Source organism: Elephas maximus, chromosome 6 (assembly GCF_024166365.1).
Source record: "Elephas maximus indicus isolate mEleMax1 chromosome 6, mEleMax1 primary haplotype, whole genome shotgun sequence".
Taxonomy (NCBI): domain Eukaryota; kingdom Metazoa; phylum Chordata; class Mammalia; order Proboscidea; family Elephantidae; genus Elephas; species Elephas maximus.
In genome coordinates this window covers 37,926,565-37,952,191 of record NC_064824.1, presented here as the reverse complement: position 1 = coordinate 37,952,191, position 25,627 = coordinate 37,926,565, and the positions used below count along the sequence as shown (strand labels likewise).

The window sequence follows — 25,627 nt, the reverse complement described above, 5'->3', positions numbered from 1 at the left end:
TCAATGAGGGAGGAACAACTCAGAAAAGGAGAATGAGAATGGTTGCACAACTCGAAGAACGTACTTAATGTCACTAAATTATATGTGTAGAAACTTGAATTGGTTGATGTATGTTTTGCTCTGCATAGTCTCAACAACAGCAGCAAAATAAATAAAATTTATAAAGAAGAAATAAGCCATACCTCTCTTAATAAACATAAACTACTCACTTCAAGCAGATTCCATAGAATATATTTGGTTACCTGACAACCACTTATTTTTTTTTTTTTTTAATTTGAAGTGAATTGTTAATAAGTGAGATCTCTCTTTAACATCAATTCACCTCTCCATAAATATCAGCTGAAAAATAAGATAGATTTTCTGGACAACTTAAAATTTAAAAATATTTCCAGACATTCATTTTGGAAAATAAGATTATTTAAATTGGTTCACCTATAACATTCAAGTCAGCCTAGAAAATATGTTGGTCCTAAGGAATTATAGGGGGTAATCATATATTTGTGTGGTAGAATTTTCTCCTTTTATGCCTGAAGCCAGGTTCAATTCCCAGCCAGTTCACCTCTTGGGCAGCCACCCAGTGGAGACTCAGTGGAGACCTCTGTGTTGCTATGATTTTGAGCAGGTTTCACAGAGCTTCCATACTAAGGACGAATAGGAACAAAGTCCTGGCAATCTGCTGAAAATCAGTCAGTGAAAACCCTTGTATTACAATGGTCTCATCCTCAACTGACCTTGAGGATGGCACAGGACTGGGCAACATTTTGTTCCTCTGTGCGTGAGGTCACCAGGAGTCGGGAGCCAACTCTATGGAATCTAATAAGGAAGTATGAGCAATATTATAAAATACTTTATTAATATGGAAAAATTGAAAGATTAAAATAATACGTAGTCATTACCTGAATTTACAGCTAAAACTGATGCCTAGATTTAAGCATACAAATACACATTTTTAGTCAGAAAGTACCTCAACGGAATCTTATTAAATCTTCTTTGAACAGTCAAGTTGTTTTATTTTCCTTACAGACCTTGAATTTGCTGAGTACCAACCTTATCGGATATAATGATTAATTTATAATAAGGAGAATTACATTGTCTTTTATTTTAAAGGGCATAAAAATAAACCTCTCAGATTCTCTACTAAAATGAAGTTAAAGGCATTTCCTTACAGGAGATATGAAAGAAAGAAGAGAAGAAAGAGACGTAGAATATGGGTAGGTCCACCCCCTTTTTTTACTCCCGCAGCACAAACCCTGACAGAATTAGCTTTTCGGTGGTATGGAATATAAAAGGTAAGTAATTCTTTAAAAAAACACTTCATTCCTAGCAGTAAAATTTTTTTGGTTAGACAGAGTAGGTCATGGCAGTTTCCCTTTTGTTAGTAGGTAATAGTCTTTAGCCCATGCTGGCTAAAGATTTCACATTTAAATTTTGCCAAATTTCTTAATACCAAATTGGATGGTGATATTAAACTAGCTAGAATTTGGGGGTAAGGGCTTGGAAAAAATAAAAACTCACAACTAAGTCTCAGGCCTTTTTCAATATCACTGTAGGTACTTAGAAACCAACATCCATTTAAATGAAGAGAGTTTTTTTTTTTTTTTTTTTTTTGTATGTCTTACTTGCAATACACAGGAAATCATTTACCAAAAATCATATGCTATGAGCGGGAACAGTGATAATGTGGACCTTTTTTCTTTCAGAATTTCTATCATTTTCCTTGAAATTATCTTGCCTTTTTTTTTAGTTTTTTTAAATTGCATTTAAGGTAATAAATTGTGTGTGTGTTTTTACCAGTTGTCATCGAGTCAGCTCTGAGTTGTGGTGGGCCTATGTGCATCAGAGTAGAACTGTGCTCCATAGGGTTTTCAGTGGCTGATTTTTTCAGAAGTAGATTGTCAGGTCTTCTGAGATGCCTCTGGGTGGGCTTGAACTGCCAACGTTTTGGTTAGTAGCTGAGCATTAACTGCACCACCAAAGAGTAGATATAGATACATACCCCCCACAAATAGACACATTAAAAAAACACAAACTGAACCCACGGCCGTTGAGTTGATTGTGACCCATAGTAACCCTTACAGGACATATTAAAACTGCCCCATAGGGTTTCCAAGGTTACTAATGGATTTGAACTACCAACCTTCTGGTTAGCAACCAAACTCTTAACCACTGAGCCACCAGGGCCCTACATATATAATTTATAATTTTATTTCTCCAATTACTGATATCAAGGATTAAATTGAATCTTTTAAATTTTTTTCTGTGTAATAGGAAAATTTCAGCTTAATTTTTTTCTCCCCTATCATGTCCAAAGATTTGCAAATGTAGTATTTGGTTTTAGACTCTGATTATTGTCATTAAATTGTGATTTTTATATTTTATGCCTTGTCTTTTAAGAATGACTTTGACATAGTAAATGTCACTTGACAACCACATCTTTAAATACTATTTTATATTTAACGTTATGATTAATTGGATTCAATGTTCTTTACAAGTTGTTTTTCACATGATTTTTCCATTTTTACACTCTTAAATTTAATTATTGTCTTAGCTGGATAGAGTATTTCTTCAGATACTGTTTTCCAAGAAGTATACATGAATGGAAGGACCCTTGGTGGTGCCATGGTTAAAGTGCTTGTCCGCTAACCAAAAACTCGTTGGTTGGAACCCACCAGTCACTCCACAGGAGAAAGATATGGCAGTCTGCTTCCATAAAGATTTACAGCCTTGGAAACACTATGGGACAGTTCTTCTCTGTCCTATAAGGTCACTATGAGTCAAAATGACTCAATGACAGTGAGTTTGGTTATACACGAATGGCATGCTTTGTGAGTTCTTGAGATTTATAATATTTTCCCACTGATATCTTGGTCTGCCATAATATCATTGGGTCACAATTCTTTTTAAAATATGATAGTAGCCATCAGATATATGCCAAGAATTATGCCTATCATTTCCATTCATTACCTCTATTCCTTATTAATAATCCTACAATAATCCTTTTATTATCACCATTTAGTATAGATGAGAAAACAAAGGCTTAGCTAGATGAAATGTCTTGACAAAGATTTTGCATAGTGTCATGGATTAAATTGTGTCCCCGCCAAAAATATGTGTCAACTTTGTTAGGCCATGATTCCCAGTATTGTGTGGTTGTCCTCCATTTTGTGTTTATAATTTTAAATTGAGACGATTAGAGTGGGATTGTAACACCACCCTTACTCAGGTAAAGGGAGTTTCCCTGGGGTGTGGCCTGTACCACCTTTTATCTCTCAAGAGATGAAAGGGAAGCAAGCAGAGAGTTGGGGACCTCATACCACCAAGAAAGCAGCACCAGGAGAAGGGCGTGTCTTTTGGACACAGGGTCCCTGCCCTGAGAAGCTCCTCGATCAGGGGAAGATTGAGAACAAGGACCTTCTTCCAGAGCCGACAAAGAGAAAAAGGCTTCCCCCGGAGCCAACACCCTGAATTTGGACCTGTAACCTACTAGACTGTGAGGAAATAAATGTCTCCTTGTTAAAGCCATTCACTTGTGCTATTTCTGTTATGGCAGCACTAGATGACTAAGACACATAGATAAATAGATGAGTGTAGTCTCCAAATCACCAGTTCTTTTCACTCTCAAAAATCAAAGTTTTGGGGCAGAGAGATCACAAATCACCTTTTAATGTTCTTTTTCTATTAGCCTACATTTTTTTTTTCTTCTTTTTTGGGGGGGTTGGGGTGTGTACCTTGATGTTTGTAGTATTTTAGGATTAATACATGTTATAAATATAATGGACCAATATGCCAGATTGTTTCTAAGTGTTGCTGTTTTTTTAAAATTTTTAACTGAAATTGGAAGGACCTGTATTAATCAGAAAACAAAACAAAAAACCCCACACCTGTTGCCATCGAATGGATTCTGATTCACAGCAACCCTATAAGACAGAGTAGAACTGCCCCATAGGGTTTCCAAGGAGCACCTGGTAGATTCGAATTGCCAACATTTTGGTTAGCTTCTGAGCTTTTAACCACTGTGCCACCATGGCTGTAATTAAATATTTGAGAAGCTATATTTAAATTTGTTTGACTCAACAGCATCATGAACGCTGACATATTGTAAGGGAACTCGCTTCCTCCCAAATGGTGTCTTCTTTTTTAGTATGCCATTCCGACTGTGGCACTGCTGTTATTTGTCTACCCTACTCAAAATTTGGTTGTTTTGGCACACCTTATCCTCCTCTTTACCTCTTATTCTGTGTATCGTTCTCATTGTCTCACCGATTTCCCTCTACTCCAACTACTTTTGTCCAGAATTTCAACTTCCTCTTAACTCATGTAACTCACACCACAAACCTTCTTTGCAGATCAAGGACAAACAATTCTTGACTTTAAATTTTAGTTTTATTATGTTACTTATAAGCCAAAAGCAATTTTTGTTTCTCATTGGTTTTTAAAATGTTTTTTAATCTTGAGTAATTTGCTCTCCACTTTTATAAGTTTTACTGCATCACTTACATCTTTCTTTTAGGTTGATTTGCTTCTTTAAAACTCTAATGTCAGCTTAAGAAATAAATATCTGTGAAATGCAGACTAAAATAAACACATAAATATGAGTAAAAGGTAACTCTTCATGTACCATCTAACTCATGGATCACAAGTTGATTTTTACTTTTGATGGTCACATGTGGTTCAGGGAAACCCTGGTGGTGTAGTGGTTAAGAGTTCAGCTGCTAACCAAAAGCTCGTAGTTCCAATCCACCAGGCACTCCTTGGAAATTCTATGGGGGCAGTTCTTCTCTGTCCTATAGGGTCACTGTGAGTTGGAATGAACTCCATGGCAGTGGGTTTGGTTTGTGGTACAGGCATCATAGATATTCAATCTGTCACCTACTGCATAAAGACCAAATTTTTCTACTAATTTAGGAAACCCTTTGTCTGGTGCTCACATTGTTTATCAAACTTTACAATATGTTTTTTCCCTTTACTCAGTGCTTGGCACCAGAGAATATTCTTCCTTCACCTCTTACCTTACCTAACACCATTCATGTGTAATGCACCACCTCAGGACCCTGTACCTTGTCAAGTGTTCTCTGAGTACTGCAGGCTACTAGGTCATTTTTCTTTTGAAAATTAATTTTTTTTTTTTTACTTGGGTTTTCTCTTAATAATTGCATTTAAAAGTGTTTCCTTGATGAGTTAATTTGAGTCTTCCTGATCCTGATGAGATGGCATTTGACCTGCAAAAACTCTAATGGGGAAGCAGCTAGAAGGATAAAGGGAATGAAGCAGGAGAAGATAGGAAGAGCCTTCAGAACACAGTGCAGATATAACACCAGGAAGGGAGGAAGAAAGAGTACTGGTGAAAAGAACAGACTGAAGTTCAGTTCTGAGAAAGTATCAGCCAGGCCAAAGGGCCAGCATTAGTACACCTTTCTTTGGAATGGGCATGAATCTGGATCTCTTCCCGTCGTTTGGCCAGGTAGCTGTCATCCAAATTTCTTGGCATAGACGAGTGAACTCTTCCAGTGTTGCATCCATGTGTTGAAACATTTCAACTGGTGTTCCTTGTTTTTTGCCAATGCCTTCAGTGCTGCTTGGACTTTTTCCTTCATTACCATCAGTTCTTGATCATATGCTACATCCTGAAATGATTCAACATTGATCAATTATTTTTACTTAATTAATTAAAATTTAATTAATGCACAGTGACTCTGTGCATTCTGTCCATCTTCTTTTGGTGCTTCCTGTGTCGTTCAATTTTTTGCCCATAGAATCCTTCAGTGTTACAACTCAAGGCTTCAGTTTTTCCATCAGTTCTTTCAGCTTGATAAATACCAAGTGAGTTCTTTCCTTTTGGTTTTCTAACTCCAGGTTTTTGCACATTTCATTATAATACTATACTTTGAAAGGCAACATTTTTATTTGGATTTTTTTTCCCTATAAATTTCAATTATGTGTATATAATATTCTGAAGAATATAAGTCAGCTTTCAATCAGAGTTTCAATGAGATAATAAATCTCTGTAAATAATAGTTACATTCTAATATAAAGAAACAATACTACATTCTAAAGAAGCACAGTTAGTGTGGGACAGTCAAAGATTAGTACTCTAACATTTTAGTGATTAATAAACCATTCCCTAAGTATAAAATACTTTTGCAGGGGAACTGCACCCCTGAGACCCCTGAGATTCTGTGTGACAAACTGCTACTACAGCACATTATCCATGGGGACATTAGCATTTTGCTCATTAAGATACAGTAGAAAGCAGAGATGACAGAGCATTGTGAAAACAGAGATATCAGCTTTAAGAAATAAAGCATAAGGACTATTGTGGTAACCAAGAAGGAAAAGTATATTGGATTAAGTTACAGAGAAATCATTGTCTACTCAAAAGAAGACTTAGGTTTTGACCTAAGGGCAAACCAGATTTGGAATTAAGGACCACAAAAATATAACTTTACATAGAATACATGAAAATCAATGACTGGATGTAAGGAACTTGTATCATAATACCCAGTAGAAATTTATTTGAATGTCTTCAAGAAATAATAGAAACATTTTTCAAATATTAGTGCATATTGTTGGCAAGTGACAGAAACCAGTTAAAACAAGCTTAAGAAAAAGGGAGAATTTAAATAAGGATACATGGTGCCTTTGTGTGTGTAAGCATGTGTTGGAGGTCAAAGGAAGGACGTGGGAGAACTCTCAGAATTTAAATAAATAAATAAGCCAATAATCTTCTGCCTGTCTTCTCAACTTCCTTCCAAACACATACTTTATTACCTTTCTCTGCAGTCAAGGTCATTCTGCTTTTCCAACTGGTCATATTGTGATAGAAGATGGCAACTCCACAACTCGAAAGTTTCATATTTTCTCTGATTGCCTGCTTCTTCATACCAGTTCCAAGGTCTAAAAGGCGTGATTCTGATTGGCCTGGTTTAGGTCCAGTATAACCTAAACAGGGCTGTCCAAATACAAACAGGGATACAGAAGTTTGGTCATTTGACATCTACTTCTATAGGAAGGGGAACCCTGGTAACACACTGATTAAGAGCTACGGCTGCCAACCAAAAGGTCAGTGGTTGGAATCCACCAGGCACTCCTAGGAAACTCTATGGGCCAGTTCTCCTCTGTCCTATAGGGTTGCTATGAGTTGGAATTGACTCTACGACAGCAGGTTTGGATTTTTTTGGTTTTCTATAGGAAGGCAGGTGTTTTTCAGACAAGGGCCATACACTAAATTCAACAACTGTCCATTCCAACAAGTCTATCTGTAGAGATACAAAGTTAGTGCAGTACTGTCAAGGACTTGGACTCCAACATTTTATAGACTAATAAACCAATATTGTCGCTTTTCAGTAATGTGCCAAAGGGGACCATTGTCTGGCACAGTGAATTGAATAAAGGTAATAAAGATCAACTAAAAGTTCATCTTGAGAAATGCCAAATTGTATTCTTCCCTTTTGGTTTTCTAACTCCAGGTCTTTGCACATTTCATTATAATACTTTGTCTTCTCCAGTTGCCCCTTGAAATCTTCTGTTCAGCTGTTCTACATGATCATTTCTTCCCTTTGCTTTAGCTACTCTACATTCAAGAGGAAATTTCAGAGTATCTTCTGATATACATTTTAGTCTTTTCTTTCATTCCCGTCTTTTTAATGACCTTTTGCTTTTTCATATGTCCTTGCTGTCACCCCACAACTTATACGGTCTTTGCTCATTAGTGTTCAATGTGCCAAATCTGTTCTTAAAATGGTCTCTAATTTCAAGTGGAATATACTCAAGATTGTACTTTGGCTCTCATGGTCTTGTTTTAATTTTCTTCAGCTTCAACTTGAAGCTGAATTGCCTATGAGCAATTAATGGTTTGTTCCACAGTTGGCTCCTGGTGTTCTGATAATATTGAGCTTCTACTCTTCTCTTTCCACAGCTGTAGTTGCTTTGATTCCTGTGTTTTCTATCTGGCAAGTTCCACGTGTATGGTCACCATTTATGCTGTTGTAAAAAGGTATTTCCAATGAATAGGTTGTTGGTCCTGCAAAATTCTATCATGCGATCTCAGAGTGGTTTCTATTACCAAGGCCATATTTTGCAACTATTGATCCTTCTTCTTTGTTTCCAGCTTTCACATTCCAATCACCAAGTAATTATCAATGCATCTTGATTGCATATTTGATCAATTTTGGACTGCAGAAGTTGGTAAAAATCTTCAATTTCTTCATCTTTGGCATTAGTGGTTGGTGTATAAATTTGATCAAAGATGCTACTTTGAGGACTTAAGTGAGCCTGACCCAAGCCATGGTATTTTCTGTTGCTTCATATGTATATGAAAGCTGGACAATAAATAAGGAAGACCAAAGAAGAGTTGATGCATTTGAATTATGGTGTTCTTAAGAATATTGGCTATACCATGGACTGTCAGTAGAATGAACAGATGTCTTGGAAGATGTACAGCCAGAATACTCCTTAGCAGCAAGAATGGTGAAACTTTATCTTATGTACTTTGGACGTGTTATCAGGAGGGAGTGGTCCCTGGAGAATCATATCATGCTTGGTAAAGTGGAGGGTTATCGAAAAAGAGGAAGACCCTCAATGAGATGGATTGGCATAGTGGATACAAGAATAGATTCAAACATAGCAAGGACTGTGATGATGCTGCAGGACTAGGCAGTATTTCATTGTGTTGTACATAGGGTCACTATGAGTCTGACCCAACTGGATGGCACCGAACAACAAAAACAACAAAATTCATCTGGTTTTTATTATCACCATCTATCAGAAATTTTAAGCAATGGCAGTGTAATACAAATGATAATGGTGGACCACTCCCAACCTTCACCATTCTTGATAAGTCGTTGTTACTTTTTAGTGGCCTACCTGAACTGGGATCAAACCAAACCAAACCCAGTGCCATCGAGTCGATTTTGACTCATAGCAACCCTACAGGACAGAGTAGAACTGCCCCATAGAGTTTCCAAGGAGCCCCTGGCGGATTCGAACTGCTAACCCTTTGGTTAGCAGCTATAGCACTTAACCACTATGTCATCAGGGTTTAGAAAAAAAAAAAATACCATTATAATACTGGGACAGGAAGACAGAAATAATGTATATTTAAGTCTCCTCTATCCTAAAAAACCTAGAGAGATTTAATATTTCAACTGTGGCAGAATTATACCTGTGGTTTTGTTAAATGAAAAATGAATCAAGAAACTTAATAATAGGTGGTTTTTCTCCAGTGATTTTTAATATTATGGAGTTTTAATGATTAATAATTGAAGATAATGTACATTGAAGGGGTGTCTAACAAGCTCACAGAATGTCACTTAGCTAATGGCAAATCATAATTATTATTTGGTAATTTAAATATAAAACTATCATTAACTATGTAAAGAATAGTACTTCAGAATGCAAACTCTTAAACAGGTCAGAACCCTAATGTGTATCCATTTATTTTACTTAGCAGGGGGTTGAAAGGAGAAATGTAACATTAAGCTTTCTGAACATAAGATGCAAATCGTAACCATTTTATAAAATTGAAGTCCAAGTTCTGTTGTTATAACACTTTGGAATACATACAGATTTGGGGAATCTAAGTACTTGAAATATACCTAATAAAAAATATAGGTTAATTAAGAGTTGCATATTTAAAAAAATCCATTATTAAAACAAATGCCTCCAAAACAAGTAAAGGCAATAGATATGATTCAAATTTATTGTAGCATTTAAGATTCTGAACTCTCTGAGCTACTTATTTTCATTAAAAAAAACCTACAAAACATTTTAATTTCAATATATACCATATTTTTACACAAATAACACGCACCTTCTCTGCGTTTGCCAACCACGTCCTCCCCCCGTGAGGTATTTTCATAAGTGCTGCTAGGCTTTTTTTTTTTTTTTTCAGGTTGCTGTAAAAAAAAAAAAAAAAAAATTAGCAAAGCGCACTTACTAAAATTCTTTACAGGGGAAGGGCGAGGTTGGCAAACACACATAGAAGACAGGCATTATTTGAGTAAAAATACAGTAATTTCTATGGAAAATCACCTGGATCTCTGTTTATTCCATGTAATTAGTTTTTGGATATAATACTAAATACCTTCGGGGGGAAATAGGTTGTTAAATTAGAATAAAAAATGTATTCTTGATTAAGAAAGCAATTCTAAGCTATCTTTCAGTAGGATTGTATCCAAACCCCAAATTACTGAGCCTAGTCATCTGTTTGAAAGACATTCCCCTATATGCAGGAGCCATGAGGAAGGCATTCCCCTGTAATAGGAATGCAGTGTCCTATTCTACCTATAAGTCCCTAAAAAAAAAAAAAAAAATAGTCCCTAGTCTCCAGTAAAGCCAGGGTTGTCCACAGCGAAATTTAAAGTACCCCAAAGAGCTGTTTCTTGATAAATACTATAATCAGGGACACTGTGTTGGAAATGGCTTGCACAAACTAATTTCAGGAGGTGTTGAGAATCTGAAATCTTGTTCAGGAAATTTATTAATAAATATAACTCTCAAATGAATTGGGATTGATTGAATTGTAGTTTCAGGTGCTCTTTCACAAGGTGGCAGGGGAAAAGAAAACACATGCACTAACTAGTGTATACCCTTTTTAAAACTGAGTTTTCAGAACTGCTGTGTATTTTCAGGGAAATTGAGTCTGCACCAAAGTGCTGGACAGAAAATAAAATCATTGGCAAACAGAAACCACCCATGTTTGGAGAGTCCTAATAAATACACAATTTACTAACAGAAAGGCTGGCTTCAAGCTGCTTTGCCCTTCATATGCATTTCAAACAGTTGCCCACATCGCTATTTAATTCACTGAACAGAACATTTCCTAAGGAGCCTGTCAAGCCTATTTCAAAAGAAGTAGGGGGAGGGCGGGTGCTGCACATCAAAAACACCTGTCTGTATATTTCTGATTGAAGAATTTTAACTCAGTGGAACTGGTGGTTTGACTAATAGTCAATTAGTGGAATGTTTTTTAGCTTTCACCAGGAAAGGGTTACTGTGCTAGGTGGTGCATAAGGATGGGAAGAGAATCAAACACTATGCTTTTATTATCTTTATGATTCTTGTCCAAAAATTAAAATTTTAGAATATTCCAGAAAGGTATTAACCTTTATTGATTAACTAGACATTATGTATCATCCTGTATCTCGAATCCCACATAGAGTCACTCTTTTACTGGTAAAGAAAGAGATGCAAATAACTTTTTCAAGTTCACAGAGATTCTGAATGATTATTTTCAAATGCACATTTAACATAGAATTTCATTACTTAAAACACATTAATGGCTTCCTTTCGCTCTTAAGATAAAATCCAAAATTGTCTAATGCACTACAAGGCTCTTCATGGTTTAACCAATATCGTTTTGTTCCAAATTTGTGTTTTTCTATACTCTCCCAGGTTCCATGATGTCCAGCCATACTCACAACCTGATGCTGGGGTCCTGCCTTGCTTCTACCTACCCCACTCAACTCAGCTGACACCTGATTTTCTTTAGAACTCAGTTCGTCCTGCCTTTGCCCAGGGAAGCCTTCAATAGGTCAGAGGCCCCTGGTTCAAGCGTTTCCTGCAACATGAAAACATCTATTAGAGCTGATTGACTATAGCTCTTTAGTTAGTAGACTGAGCTCCCCTGGGACAGTGACAAAATCTGCAGTTGAATTAGCAAATGGAACATCAAGCTAGAGTATCTCATATACTCACATGACAAACGTTCTTCTCCTTACTACTAGGGTTTTGGAAATGTTTTGTGAAAAAAAAAAAGTTTATTGTGGTGACATATATAACAATTTGCCATTTCAACATTTTTTACATGTACAATTCAGTGACATTAATTACTTTCATCATATTGTGCAACCATCTGTGAATACTTTTAAAAATTTTACCCAGTGATTTTAATCCTTGTGGCGAAATTCATCAGTCACTGTATTTTCCAGCAGAATGAATCTATTTATCTTTTGGTAGCCCTGAAACGGTGAATCCTTTTATCTGGCTATAATTGGAATAGAAGCTCCATTCTGTCAGGCTAGTGCCTTTATCTGTTTTTAAACTGTACCATAATATTATCATTCTAAAACATGTTTAAAGAAATTGGGTGTGTAAAAAAAAGCATCAGGAAAACAGATGTGGCCATGAACTCATGTAATTTCTTTGTAACTCCAACACTGAGATACACTGATTCATATCAAAGCCCATTACTTTGTTACCGGCTAGCTGGGTGACCTCGGGCAGGTAACTGCGTCTCTGCAGAGGATTCTCTATCTGTAATATAAGGGACGGGAAGAGATCATCCCTGAGGTCTTTTTCTGCTCTAAGATTCTCTCTCTTCATTCCTCTCTAAGGAATCTTAATTCTGAAAACCGCTGCCATTTCACAGCCTACTCTTTTGCAAATGAGAGATTTTCAATTTCCAGTGATGAACTGAATCTGCATACACACTTGTATTTCATTACACTAGAATAAAAGGATTAGAAAAAAACATATATATATTTCGATATACAGCTATATAATTTGGATTATATAAAATGAATTGGAATTGACTGAATTGTAGCTTAAGGTGAATATAAATATTCAAATTATATATATACAGTATATATTCAAATTATATATCTCTATATATTCAAACTCTTTTCCTAAGGCAACCAGATTTAGTTGAATTATGAAGTCTAGGTAAGTGTATTCAACATTTACCCATAGTTCTTTAATCCCCAACTGTCTGGTTTCAATTTTAAAACATATTAACATTTCATTAATAAGCCATAGCAACTCCTTTCTAATTTGTGAAGAGTACACTGTGAGTTACATGCATAGTTAGCAGCATTTCACATTAGTTTTTTTTTTTCCCCTTCTTCGTGGATGTTTATAAGGCCTTTGGGTTTAAGCACTCTTCCGCATTAGTTAGTGTGTCACTGCAGACAGACTCGTGAACCTATTTCTAATCCCTTAAACAATCACATACTTTTATAAAAGGGCAGATTCCACAGAGAGCAGTTGAACTCTAAGTATTCAAAGTACTGTGGAATATAAGTCACCTTTGTGATCCTCTCCACCCCACTTTCTTTGGTCATTTTTCTTGTTCTTTCAGAATTTTGCAATATCCTCTCTCATTCTTTTTACTGTCATTGTGGTGTTGGTGACCAGTTCCTAACTGCAATGCAGTTGAACTCATTAAAGATTAGCATTATCATCAGTGCTTTCTTTGTGTATGTTGTTTAGGAAATCCTTCCTTACGCTGAGGAAATGAGATAATTAAAAAAAAAAAAAAATTTATGAAAGTTTTTACCTTTTACATTTAAGCCTTTATTCTGCTTAGAATTAATTGTTGCATAAACTGTGATATCCTGAGCTACTTTGCTTTCCCACATGCCTGTCCAATTATCTGAGCACCATTTACTGAAAAAGACTGTCCAGTGTTGTACTGGTAAATGTTTAACAACTGACCCTTTGGGGAGGTGTGGGGCCTGATTGTAGTGTCTGCAACAACTGTGGTGTAATTACTCACACCATTGTTGATTTTAAGCTACTAGCAGGACATCAGAATCGTGCATGGTGCAAACAGTTAAGCACTTGACTATTAGCTGAAAGTCGGCATTTCAAAACCACCCACAGGCACCTTGGAAGATAGGACTGGTGATCAGCTTCCAAAATTTCACAGCCTTGAAAACCCTATGAATCAGTTCCCCTCTGCACACAGGGTCATTATGAGTCAGAATGGACTCCATGTTTACTAATAATAACACCAGTATGTCATCATTGAAAACAAAGTTAGCAAAGATGTGCAATAGCAGACCACTATGTAGTCTTTCCCCCATTCACATACAATATAGGAAAATAACATCAAGATTATAAAAAAAAATAGTAAAAAGTAGTCATGTAATTAGGAAATATTGAGTTTTCGCTGTTCATTGTCCTTGTTTTTAATATATATAATTTAATTTTTAATGGTTAAAAACCACCTTTCAAAATTTCTGAATATTTAACAATCATTTTTTACAAGCCAGAACATGCCAGCTCCTGCATAAGACTGTGTGTGCCCTTTTCCAACATTTCTGCAATGATACCTCAGTTTGGGTTCTCTATTTTGTATTTTTCAGTGTGTCTCTCATTGTCCTAACTGTATAATCTCTTAATTACAACAGATATATGAATATTTTTAAGGCAGGCTAATCGACCTTTTCTTTTTTACATTTGTACGTACCTTGTTTTTCACCCTTGCACTTCCATATGAATTTTACGTTTCTCAAATTGCACACATACACGCACTAATATGATCTGTTATTTTGATTGGTGTTGCTTGAAATGATAGATTAATTTGGGAAGAATATGCATGATTTATATATAGCATCTTTTAACCCTCAGATACTTGGAGTATCTCTCCATTTTTGGTAGAACTTCTTTTCATGTTATAATTTCCTTCATATGTCTTGGATATCTTTTGTTAAACTTATTCCAAAATACCTATATTTCTGATGCAACTATAAATGGGATAGTTTAACAATTAATTTTATAAATATTTGCTGTTGGTCCTTAAAAATACAGTGTATTTAATTTTTATATATACATATTTTGAACCAAGCAATTTGGTAAAAGGAGCCCTGGTGGTATAGTGATTAAGCACTTGGCTACTAAACAAAAGGTCTTAGCTCTAACCCACCTGGAAACCCTGGTGGTATAGTGGTTAAGTGCTACAGCTGCTAACTAAACGGTTGGTGGTTCAAATCCACCAGGTGCTCGTTGGAAACTCTATGGGGCAGTTCTACTCTGTCCTGTGGGGTCACTATGAGTCGGAATTGACTCAATGGCCAGTGGGTTTGGTTTTTGGTTTTGGTCTAACCCATCAGTTTTTAATGTCAAACTATCTTTGCATTCCTGGGATAAACCAATTTGGCCATTATGTATGATTTTTATATAAAGATGAAATTATTATATAATATTTTATTTAGGATTTTTGCCTTTTTTTTTTTTTTTTTTATTAGTCAGAAACCCTGGTGGTGTAGTGGTTAAGTGCTACCACTGCTAACCAAAAGATCGGCCAATAGAATCCACCTGGAGCTCCCTGGAAACACTATCGGGTAGTTCTGCTGTGTCATATAGGGTTGCTATGAGTTGGAATCAACTCGATAGCAATGGGTTTTTAGAACTCATTAGTCAAATCGGTATATAGTTTTTTTTCCTTGAGAATAATATGATCCTTCAGTTGTTGGGTGCACTGCTGAAGAGAGTCTCATTATATCAAGTTTAATATTGTGTTGTTCAAATCATGTATCCTCATGATTTTTTGGTCTGCTTTGACCAATTGTTGAGAAAGCTATCCTAAACTTCTGTCACTATAATTGTAGATTTCTCCTTTTTCTCACATTTATGTCAATTTTATATTATGCATAAACCAAAAAAAAAAAAAAGATTCATTGACATAAAATCCATCCCAACTCATAGCAACTCCATAGGACAGAGTAGAACTGTCCCATAGGGCTCCCAAGGCTGTAAATCTTTATGGAAGCAGGCAGCTACATCTTTCTCCTGTGTAGCTGGTGGTTTCCAACTGACAACCTTTGTATTAGCAGCCAAGCGCTTTAACCACTGAGCCAGCAGGGCTCCTCAGATTACACATAAAATCAAAGAAAACAAAAAACAAACCTCCTGCTGTTCAAGTTGATTCCGACTCATAGGGACCTCACAGGGTTTCCAAGGCTACAAATCTCAACAGGAGCTGACTGCCCAATCTTTCTCTTGGCCATCTGGCCAACTGCTGGTGGTTTTGAACAGCAGCCATCAGGTTAGCCATCAATCGCTTTGTATATTGGTGCATACAAATGTAGACATCATCTTATTTGGGGAAAAAAAAAGCATTTTCTACCCTGTAGTTTTAATTATTCTCCACTATTGCAACTCAAGGCTTGAATTCTTCTTCAGTTCTTTCAGCCTGAGAAACGCCAAATGTGTTTTTCCCCTTTGGTTTTCTATCTCCAGCTCTTTGCACATGTCATTATAATACTTTGTCTTTCAGAGCCGCCCTTGAAATCGTGTTCAGTTCTTTTACTTCATCATTTTTTTTTTTCCTTTTGCTTGAGCTGCTCGACGTTTATGAGCAAGTTTCAGAGTCTCCTCTGACATCCATCTTGGCCTTTTCTTTCTTTCCTGTCTTTTCAATGACCTCTTGTTTTCTTCATGTATGATATCCTTGATGTCATTCCACAACTTGTCTGGTCGCTAGTGTTTGATGCGTCAAATCTGTTCTTAAGATGGTCTCTAAATTCAGGTGGGATATAAAGGTCATATTTTGGCTCTCATGGACTTGCTCTGACTTTCCTCAGTTTCAGCTTGAACTTGCATATGAGCAATTGATGGTCTGTTCCACCGTCGGCACCCGGCCTTGTTCTGACTGATAATATTGAGCTTTTCCATCATCTCTTTCCATGGCTGTAGTCAATTTGATTCCTGTGTGTTCCATCTGGTGAGGTCCATGTGTATAGTCGCCATTTATGTTGCGTGAAAGAAGGTATTTGCAATAAAGAAGTCGTTGGTCTTGTAAAGGTCTATCATTCAGTCTCCAGCATTGTTTCTATTACCAAGGCCATATTTTTCAGCTGCCAATCCTTCTTTGTTTCCAACTTTCACATTCCAATCACCAATAATTATCAATGCATCCTGAATGCATGTCCAATCAATTTCAGACCGTAGCAAGCAAAGTTTTGCTGAAGATCATTCAAAAATGGCTGCAGTAGTATATCAACAGGGAACTGCCAGAAAGTCAGGCTGGTTTCAGAAGAGAATGTGGAGCCAGGGATATCATTGCTGATGTCAGATGGATCCTGGCTGAAAGCAGAGAATACCAGAAGGATGTTTACCTGTGTTTTATTGACTATACAAAGGCATTTGACTGTGTGGATCGTAACAAATTACGGATGACATTGTGAAGAATGGGAATTTCAGAACACTTCATTGTGCTCATGAGGAACCTGGACACAGACCAAGAGGCAGTTGTTCGGACAGAACAAGGGGATACTGATTGGTTTTAAGTCAGGAAAGGTGTGCGTCAGGGATGTATCCTTTCACCATACCTATTTAGACTGTATGCTGAGCAAATAATCCGAGAAGCTGGACTATATGAAGAATGGGGCATCAGGACTGGAGGAAGACTCATTAACAGCCTGTGTTATGCAGATGACACAACCCTGCTTGCTGAAAGTGAACAGGACTTGAAGCATTTACTAATGAAGATCAAAGACCACAGCCTTCAGTATGAATTGCATCTCAACATAAAGAAAACAGAAATCCTCATAACTGGAACAATAAGCAACATCATGATGAACAAAGATGGAAGTTGTCAAAGACTTCATTTTACTTGGATCCACAATCAACACCCATGGAAGCAGCAGTCAAGAAATCAAAAGACGCATTGCACTGGGTAAATCTGCTGCAAAGGACCTCTCTGAAGTGTTCAAAAGCAAAGATGTCACCTTGAGGACTAAGGTGTGCCCGACCCAAGCCATGGTATTTTCAATTGCATCATACGCATGTGAAAGCTGGACAATGAATAAGACCGAAGAATCGATGTCTTTGAATTGTGGGGTTGGTGAAGAATATTGAATATCATGGAGCGCCAAAACAATGAAAAAATCTGTCTTGGGAAAAGTACCACCAGAACGCTCCTTAGAAGCAACAATGGTGAGACTGTGTCTTGCATACTTTGGAGTTGTTGTAAAAAAAAAAAAAAACTGATTTTATGCTGTCAACAGGAGACACACTCAAAACAAGGAGCCCTAGTGGCATACTGGAGGGATCAGTCCCTGGAGGACATCATGCAGGGTCAGCATAAAAGAGGAAGACCCTCAAGGAGGTGGACTAACACAGTGCCTGAAACAATGAGCTCAATCATAACAATGATCATAAGGATGGCACAGGACCCGGCAGTGTTTTGTTTTGTTGTGCATAGGGTCGTCATGAGCTGAAGGACTGGAGGGCATCTAACAACAACTGTTTTAATAATGATGTTTTGAGGTATAAAGTCCATTGTGTCTAAAATAGTACCCTTGCTCTCCATCTTCCTTGTATATATTTTTCCATTATTCCCCTTTCAACGTTTCTCTGTCCTGCTGTTTTGGGCATTAAAAAAAAAAAAAAAATCACTGCCATCAAATCGATGCCCACTGTAGCGACGCTATAAAACAGAGTAGAACTGCCCCCACAGGGTTTCCGAGGCTGTAAATCTTCACTGAAGCAGACTGCCCTTTCTCCCACCAAGTGGCTGGTGGGTTCAAATAGCCAACCTCTTGATTAGCAGCCCAGCGCTTAACCAGTATGCCACTAGGGCTCCTTGTTTTGAGTGTGTCTCCTGTTGACAGCATAAAATCAGCTTTTTTTTTTTTTTTTTTTTTACCACATTTTGGCAACCTTTGTCTGGACCATTTTGTTCTTGTACACTTATTTTTGGCGCCCGCCCCTTCCCCGCCGCCCGCCCTCGTCCTCCAGCGGGTCGGGCCTCCCATTCGCACTCCTGCTTGTATCGCTTCCGCGGACGCCTGCAGTCCCGCTCCCCGCCCGCGCCGTACCGCCGAGGTGCTCTCCTGTAATAGCCTCTCGTCCCCGCCCGGTCCTGGGCACGCGTGCGAGCACTGTCCGGCCCCGGCCCGCCGACCCGGCCTCCGCCGCCGTCCTGCGTCCCCGAGGGCGACACCCCGATCCTCTCTCCATGTGACCGCGCTGGGCGGTGTGGCGGCCGTCCGTGTCCCAGGCGCTTACCCGCCGCCGCTCCCGCGCCCCCTCCGGGGCGGCCCGCGAGAAACCCGCCCCTCAGCGCTCCTCGCCGCGGTCGTCGGTCTAGTTCGCCTCCCGCGCCTCCCGCCGCGGCCCGAGGGCGCGCAGTCAACCCCGCCTCAGCCGGGGTGGGTCGGTTGGTCGGGCGGGTCTGCCCACACCCCTCCCAACACCGCACAGCGCCGCGCAGGGGGACGGTGACCCCATCTCCGCGCGCGCGCGCGCGCGCGCACGCACGCGCACGCCCTCACCCGGCGCGCTCCGGCCCACGCCAAAGGGCTCTCTTACCTGGTTTATCCTGCTGGGAGCGTATGCTGCCTCAGAGATCGAGCTTTACCTGCATTGTAACAGTCATGTATTTAGATTTAATTCTTACATCTGCTTTTGTGCCTTTCATCTTTTGTGTGCTTTATTTTCTACCCTTGGAATTTTTTCTCAATCCGTTTATTTCTACTAGCTTGAAAATTGTACAGTAAATTTGTGTAACTTTAGTGGTCATTCTAGAAGTTTTAACATGCCCACTTTACTAATGGCAAAATTTATCTGTATTCTCATTTTTCTATCAATAAAAGACAATTCTTTAACTCCCTTCAACTCCTGTTTATCTTTTATACCTTTTTGGTCACATATTTTAGGTTTATCTTGTTTGTAATAACCCCACAATTTATTGTTGTTTATATATAAACTTATGTTCAATTCTTATTGGCCATTGTTTCCTTTATTCATCATTGATGCGTTTCAGATCTTCATAACTTTTCCCCAAATTGCACCTTTAGGATTTCTTCTTGTGATAATATGCTCGTTTAGTTTTCCTTGTCCTAAAATCTTTATTTTCCTGTAATTTTGATTGTAAAATATTTGAGATTGATATATTTTTCCATATACTGAAGATTTAATTTCACGCTCTCTTGCTTTTATTTTTATAGTAGAAAAATTACCTGTCAGTGTTACTGCTATTTGTTTACAGTTAGGATTACCACCGATATCAGTTTGCCTAGGACAGTGGCAGTTAATGCCTGTTGTCATAGAGCATACTTAATACTTCCCCCTTTCACTCCCAAAAGTTGTAGCTTGGGCAGTAAATTGTGTGATCTTTCCATGTATAGCTAATCTGGATTTTTCTCTCTCAATTTATTTAAAAGCATTTCAGATAGTGTCTTTATATTTGTTTAGTTGTGCCATTTCAATACAATGTGACTAAGAGTGAATTGAAGTCCCTGGGTGCTGCAAACTGCATAGTTGGAGATCCCAGTCCAGAAATGCCTCAGAAGAAAGGCCTGTTGGTCTACTTTCAAGAAATCAACCACCAAAAACCCTAAAAAAATGCAGTTCTACTCTGATACACATATGGTCACCATGAATCAGTAAACTTTATAGCAGCTGGTGTTTTTAGAGGGAAGATTCTCTGTATTTAATCTCCCCAGAATTTCTTGGGCTCCCTAAAGTTGTTGGTTGGTTTCTTTATCAACTCTTTAAAATTCTCAGTCCTTATCTGTTTTAATATTGCTTCTCATCCATTTTCTGTCTCTTTTCCTTTGGTAATTCAATTAGATTTTGTTATCACTTTAGTCTTCATTGTTCTTAACTTTCTTTCATATTGTCTATCTGTTTTTCTTTCTGGGCTATATTCTAGATAAAATCTATGGGTTTATTTTCAAGTTGCCTAATTCTTAAACTCTTATCTGCCATTAGGTTTTACATTTTAATAGCAAAAGTTTTCACTTCTAGAAAACTTCTGTTTTTCAAATATACTTGGTTGTTTTCTAGTCAATTTCTATCTCAATTACCTAGTGTTGCCATAACAAAAAATATGCCTCAAGTGGGTGGCTCTAAAGAACAGAAATTTATTTATTTTCACAGTTTAGAAGGCTAGATTTCTGAATTCAGGGCCATGGCTCTAGCAGGAGGCCCTTTGCCTATTTCAGCTTCCAGGGGCTACCAGCAAACCTTGGAGTTCCTGGGTTTGTAGGTGCATCTGCCTGTTTGTTCATCTTCATGTGGCATCTGCCTCCTGTGTGTGTCTCTGTGTCCATTCTGCTCTCTATAACTCGTGATTAGGTTTAGGACCGGCCCTACTCTGGTATGACCTCATTAACATAAAAAAGAAAACTTCAATTTCCAAACAGTCATATTTACAGATAGCAGCATTAAGATTTCAACCAATATTTTTGGAGAACATAATTCAATCCATAACACTTGCTTCTTAGCCATTTTTCAATCCCTTTTTTATTTACTTCTACATACAAACATTTTTTTGTTTCTTTTGTGCCACATAGTTTCAGTATCTGAAGTCTTTATAGCTCTGATTTTTCTACTTCTTGATTTTTCTGGCTCTCACTCATAGTATCTTATTGTGATTTTAATGATGTCTGAGTTTATATTATTCATAAACTGATCTATGGGAATTCATGGAAGCCTGGGCTGAAGCTGTAAGTCTGGAGAAAATTTGCAGAACATTCTACGTAGTGACCTGTAGACAGTTACAACTTGGAAGCACTTTAAACTTAATTTTTAGTTCGAGTTGTTGTTGATCTGTTGGTTTTATTTTGACCAGCAATTTTCTTTACAGGCTCTTCTCTGTTGAGATATATTTCTAATTCATCCTTTACGTTCAGGATGTAGCCTTTGTTGATCTTGCCATCATGTGGGAGGAGTGAAAAAGTTTCTCCTTACACAGACCTTTGGTTTTATGTCTTGATCCTCTGTGCCCAGAGGCCCTCAAAACCAAATTCAGCTGTACCACATTCAGCAAATATTCTCAAGATGAAAGCATGATGTAGTGCTCTGTTTAATTCTCTGGTTTCCTGCATTTACTTAGTCTTTGACCTTAGAGTGTCCCTTACCATCTTGCCGGTTCTTTTATTTTATATTTTCAATAAGGTGATGTTTTTAAAGTAAGTTGCCATTTAATTTTTTGAAAACTGCTATGCTAAACTTATTGAGTCAGATTAGGAAAAACAATAACATTTTATTTTTCCCAAAGACAATTAGCTGTAACATAACTAAGTTTCACTCTTAAATATACTTTTTCTTAAAACTTAAGTATGGATATTTGGACCCAGTTAATAAGATTTTTGCCAATTTCAGCAGTCTAAAATTTATCAAGCATGCAATCAAGATGCATTGATAATTACTGGTGATTGATTGAAATCCCAAAGTTGTAAAGGAAGTAGCATCCCTAGTTGGAAAATACAGCCTTAGTGACAGAAATGACACCAGAGATTGCTTGATAGAATTTTGCAAGACCAATGACTTCTTCATTGCAAATGCCTTTATTCAACAACAAAAGTGGCAACTATTCTGGTGGGTGGAATACACAGAAATCAACAATACAATGGAGAAGCTCAATATCATCAGTGAAAACAATGCCAGGGACTATGGAACATATCATCAATTGCTCATATGCAAGTTCGAGTTGAAACTGAAGAAAATTAGAACAAGTCCACAATAGCCAAAGTACAAACTTGAATATATCCCACCTAAATGTAGAGACCATTGAATGCACTGAACACCAATGACTGAAGAGCAGACAAATTGTAGGATAACATCAAGGACATCATACATGAAGAAAGCAAAGGTCATTAAGAAGACAGGAAAGAAAGAAAAGACCAACATGGATGTCAGAAGAGACTATGAAAACCAGTCTTGAACATCGAGTAGCTAAAGCAAAAGTAAGAAATGATGAAGTAAAAGAGTTGAACAGAAGATTCCAAAGGGCAGCTCAAGAAGACAAAGTAAAGTATTGTAATGACACATGCAAAGACCTGGAGTTAGAAAACCAAGAGGGAAGAACAGGCTCCACATTTCTCAAGCTGAAAGAACTGAAGAAAAAATTCAAGCCTTAAGTTGTAATAGTGAAGGATTCTACGGGAAAAATATTAAACGATGCAGAAAACATCAAAAGAAGATGGAAGGAATACACAGAGTCACTATACCAAAAAGAATTGGTCAATGTTCAATCATTTCAGGAGGTAGTGTATGATCAGGAACCAATAGTAATGAAGGAAGAAGTCGAAGCTGCACTGAAGGCACTTATGAAAAACAAGGCTCCAGGAATAGACAGAATACCAATTAAAATATTTCAGCAAACAGATGCAGCACTGGAAGTGCTCACCCGTCTATGCCAAGAAATTTGGAAGATAGCTACCTGGCCAACCAACAGGAGAATATTCATGTTTATGCCTATTCCAGAGAAAGATTATCCAACTAAATGTGGAAATTATTGAACAATATCCTTAATATTACACGCAAGTAAAATTTTGCTGAAGATTATTCAAAAGTGACTGCAGTAGTATATTGACAGGGAACTGCCAAAAATCCAAGCCAAATTCAGAAGAAGACATGGAACCAGGGATATCATTGCTTATGTCGGATGGATCCTAGCTAAAAGCAGAGAATACCGGAAAGATGTTTATCTGGGTTTTATTGATTACGCAAGGGCATTCGATTGTGTGGATCATACCAAATTATGGATTGTGAAGAATGGGATTTCCAGAACTCTTAATTGTGCTCTTGAGGAACCTGTACATAGTTCAAGAGACAGTTGTTTGAACAGAACGAGGGGATACTGCATGGTTTAAAGTCAGGAAAGGTGTGCGTCGGGGTTGTATTCTTTCACCATACCTAGTCAATCTGTATGCTGAGCAAATAATCTGAGAAACTGGACTATATGAAGAAGAATGAGCCATCAGGATTGGAGGAAGACTCGCTAACAACCTGCGTTATGCACATGACACAACCTTGCTTGCTGAAAGTAAAGAGGACTTGAAGAATTTACCAATGAAGATCAAAGACCACAGCCTTCAGTATGGATTGTACCTCAACATAAAGAAAACAAAAATCCTCACATCTGGACTGATAAGCAGTGTCATGATAAATGGAGAAAAGATTGAAGTTGTCAGGGATTTCATTTTACTTGGATCCACAGTCAACACCCATGAAAGTGGCAGTCAAGAAACTAAAACACACATTGTATTCGGCAAATCTGTTGCAAAAGACCTCTTTAAAGTGTTGAAAAGCAAAGATGTCACCTTGAAGACGAAGGTGTGCATGACCGAAGCCATGGTATTTTCAATTGCCTCATATGCATGCAAATTCTGGACGATGAATAAGGAAGACCGAAGCAGAATTGACTCCTCTGAATTGTGGTGTTGGCGAAGAATATTGAATATACCATGGACTGCCAAAAGAATGACCAAATCTGTCTTGGAAGAAGTGCCGCCAGAATGCTCCTTAGAGGCAAGGATGGCAAAACTGCTTCTTACGTCTTTTGGACATGTCGTCAGGAGGGATCAGTCCCTGGAGAAGGACATCGTGCTCGGCAAAGTACAGGGTCAGTGGAAAAGAGGAAAACTCTCAAGGGAGGTGTATTGACACAGTGGCTGCAACAATGAGCTCAAGCATAGCAACAATTTTAAGGATGCTGCAGGACCGGGCAGTGTTTCATGCTGTTGTGCGTAGGGTTACTATGAGTCAGAACTGACTCGATGGCACCTAATAACAGCAACAACAATAAAGAAAATTATGTTGGCATTTCCTGTGATGGTATCATAGTAGCCTGCAGATATCCTTGATTTTGAAATGACACATTGGTAGAATATATTCTATTGAGTATTCTGATAAAATGTTTTTCATAGTCAGTGTCATTTTTAAAATTATACCAGTAGTGGAAGAATGGAAACATTACAGTGAATTAGCAGTTATGTAAACAGGTAAGTATGAGATGAAAGGTCGAGTTTGCTTGCCATTAGAAGTTAAAACAAAAGAAACTGCGTTATTAATAAACAATGGTCATGTTAATTAAGGAATAAAAATGCTCATTTCTGTGACAATTTCTTTTGTTTTTGTGGATTTTTTGTTGTTAGTTGTTTGGTTGAGTTTTTTTTTTTTTTTTTTTTAATTGTGTATTCCGTTCTTACGTTTAGAAGTGAAGGCGTTTCTTTTTTTTTTTTCTTTTAACTTATTTTACTTTTTATTGTTGTTATTGAGAATACACAGAAGAACATAGACCCGTTCAACAATTTTTACTTGTACAACTCGGTGACATTGATTGCACTCAAGTTTTGCAATGATTCTCACCCTTCTTTTCTGAATCGTCCTCCCCCGTTATTGCTAATGGAGAAGTGGTTTTGGTTTACAGTGATAGAAAAATCACATTGAATAAGCGTAGGGTTGCACAGCTGATTAATGGAATTGCTCTAAAGAAGTTGTATACCTGTAAAATGTTGAATTGGCAACAGTTATGTGATAAATATATTTACAACAATGACAAATACAAAGAATAGCTGCTGAGGCTGTTTATGGACAACCAAATGTCTCTTCTGATAATTAACTTTTTCTGCATGCAGGTTTGCCACATAACAGATATTGATTCATGTATTTGTTAATTTAGGTGAAACTGGTATATCCTTTTTAAAATAAAGTTCTCTTTAACAAACTGACCACAGGTGGCTAAAAATTCATGACCGAGACATTTGAGCCCTATACATATTGAAGACAGTAATGAATTGACAACCTGTATGAAAGTTCATCTAAATTAACCTCACTTTTGTTTTTTGGTTTGGTTTTTAGTTTACAGTTAATGCTTTGTAACAACCATTACTCACACTATAATTTGAATTTCTTTTCTTCCTATGAAATATACTTACACCAGCATTACCTGGCTTTGCTAAGAAATCTTTTATGTATGAGTCTCAGTATATTTTATAGGCCTGAAGCAAAATGTAAAATTGAGGGCTTACATGGCTTAAGGAGGGAGACTCAAATATTCAGAGACCTACAGTCATCACTTTGCTTTTCATGTTAATAAGAGAATATTCTGTGCTTGTATGATAGTGCTTTACAATTGCGCAGTAATGAACGGTGTTCTTTGTCATTTCTT

The 25,627-nt window shown here is 37.5% G+C and overlaps 1 protein-coding gene across 1 annotated transcript; it reads right to left on the bottom strand.

Annotated features, from left to right (window-relative positions):
* Positions 1-4,964: 4,964 nt before the first annotated feature.
* Positions 4,965-24,024, bottom strand: LOC126078203 (translation initiation factor IF-2-like). The gene is made up of 4 exons (XM_049888443.1): positions 24,012-24,024; positions 18,486-18,993; positions 9,809-9,893; positions 4,965-5,624 (listed from the first exon to the last, which is right to left on the bottom strand). Exons 1-4 carry the CDS (start codon positions 24,022-24,024, stop codon positions 5,469-5,471), a joined length of 762 nt encoding a protein of 253 aa, XP_049744400.1. The 3' UTR covers positions 4,965-5,468.
* Between the last annotated feature and the right edge of the window lie 1,603 nt (positions 24,025-25,627).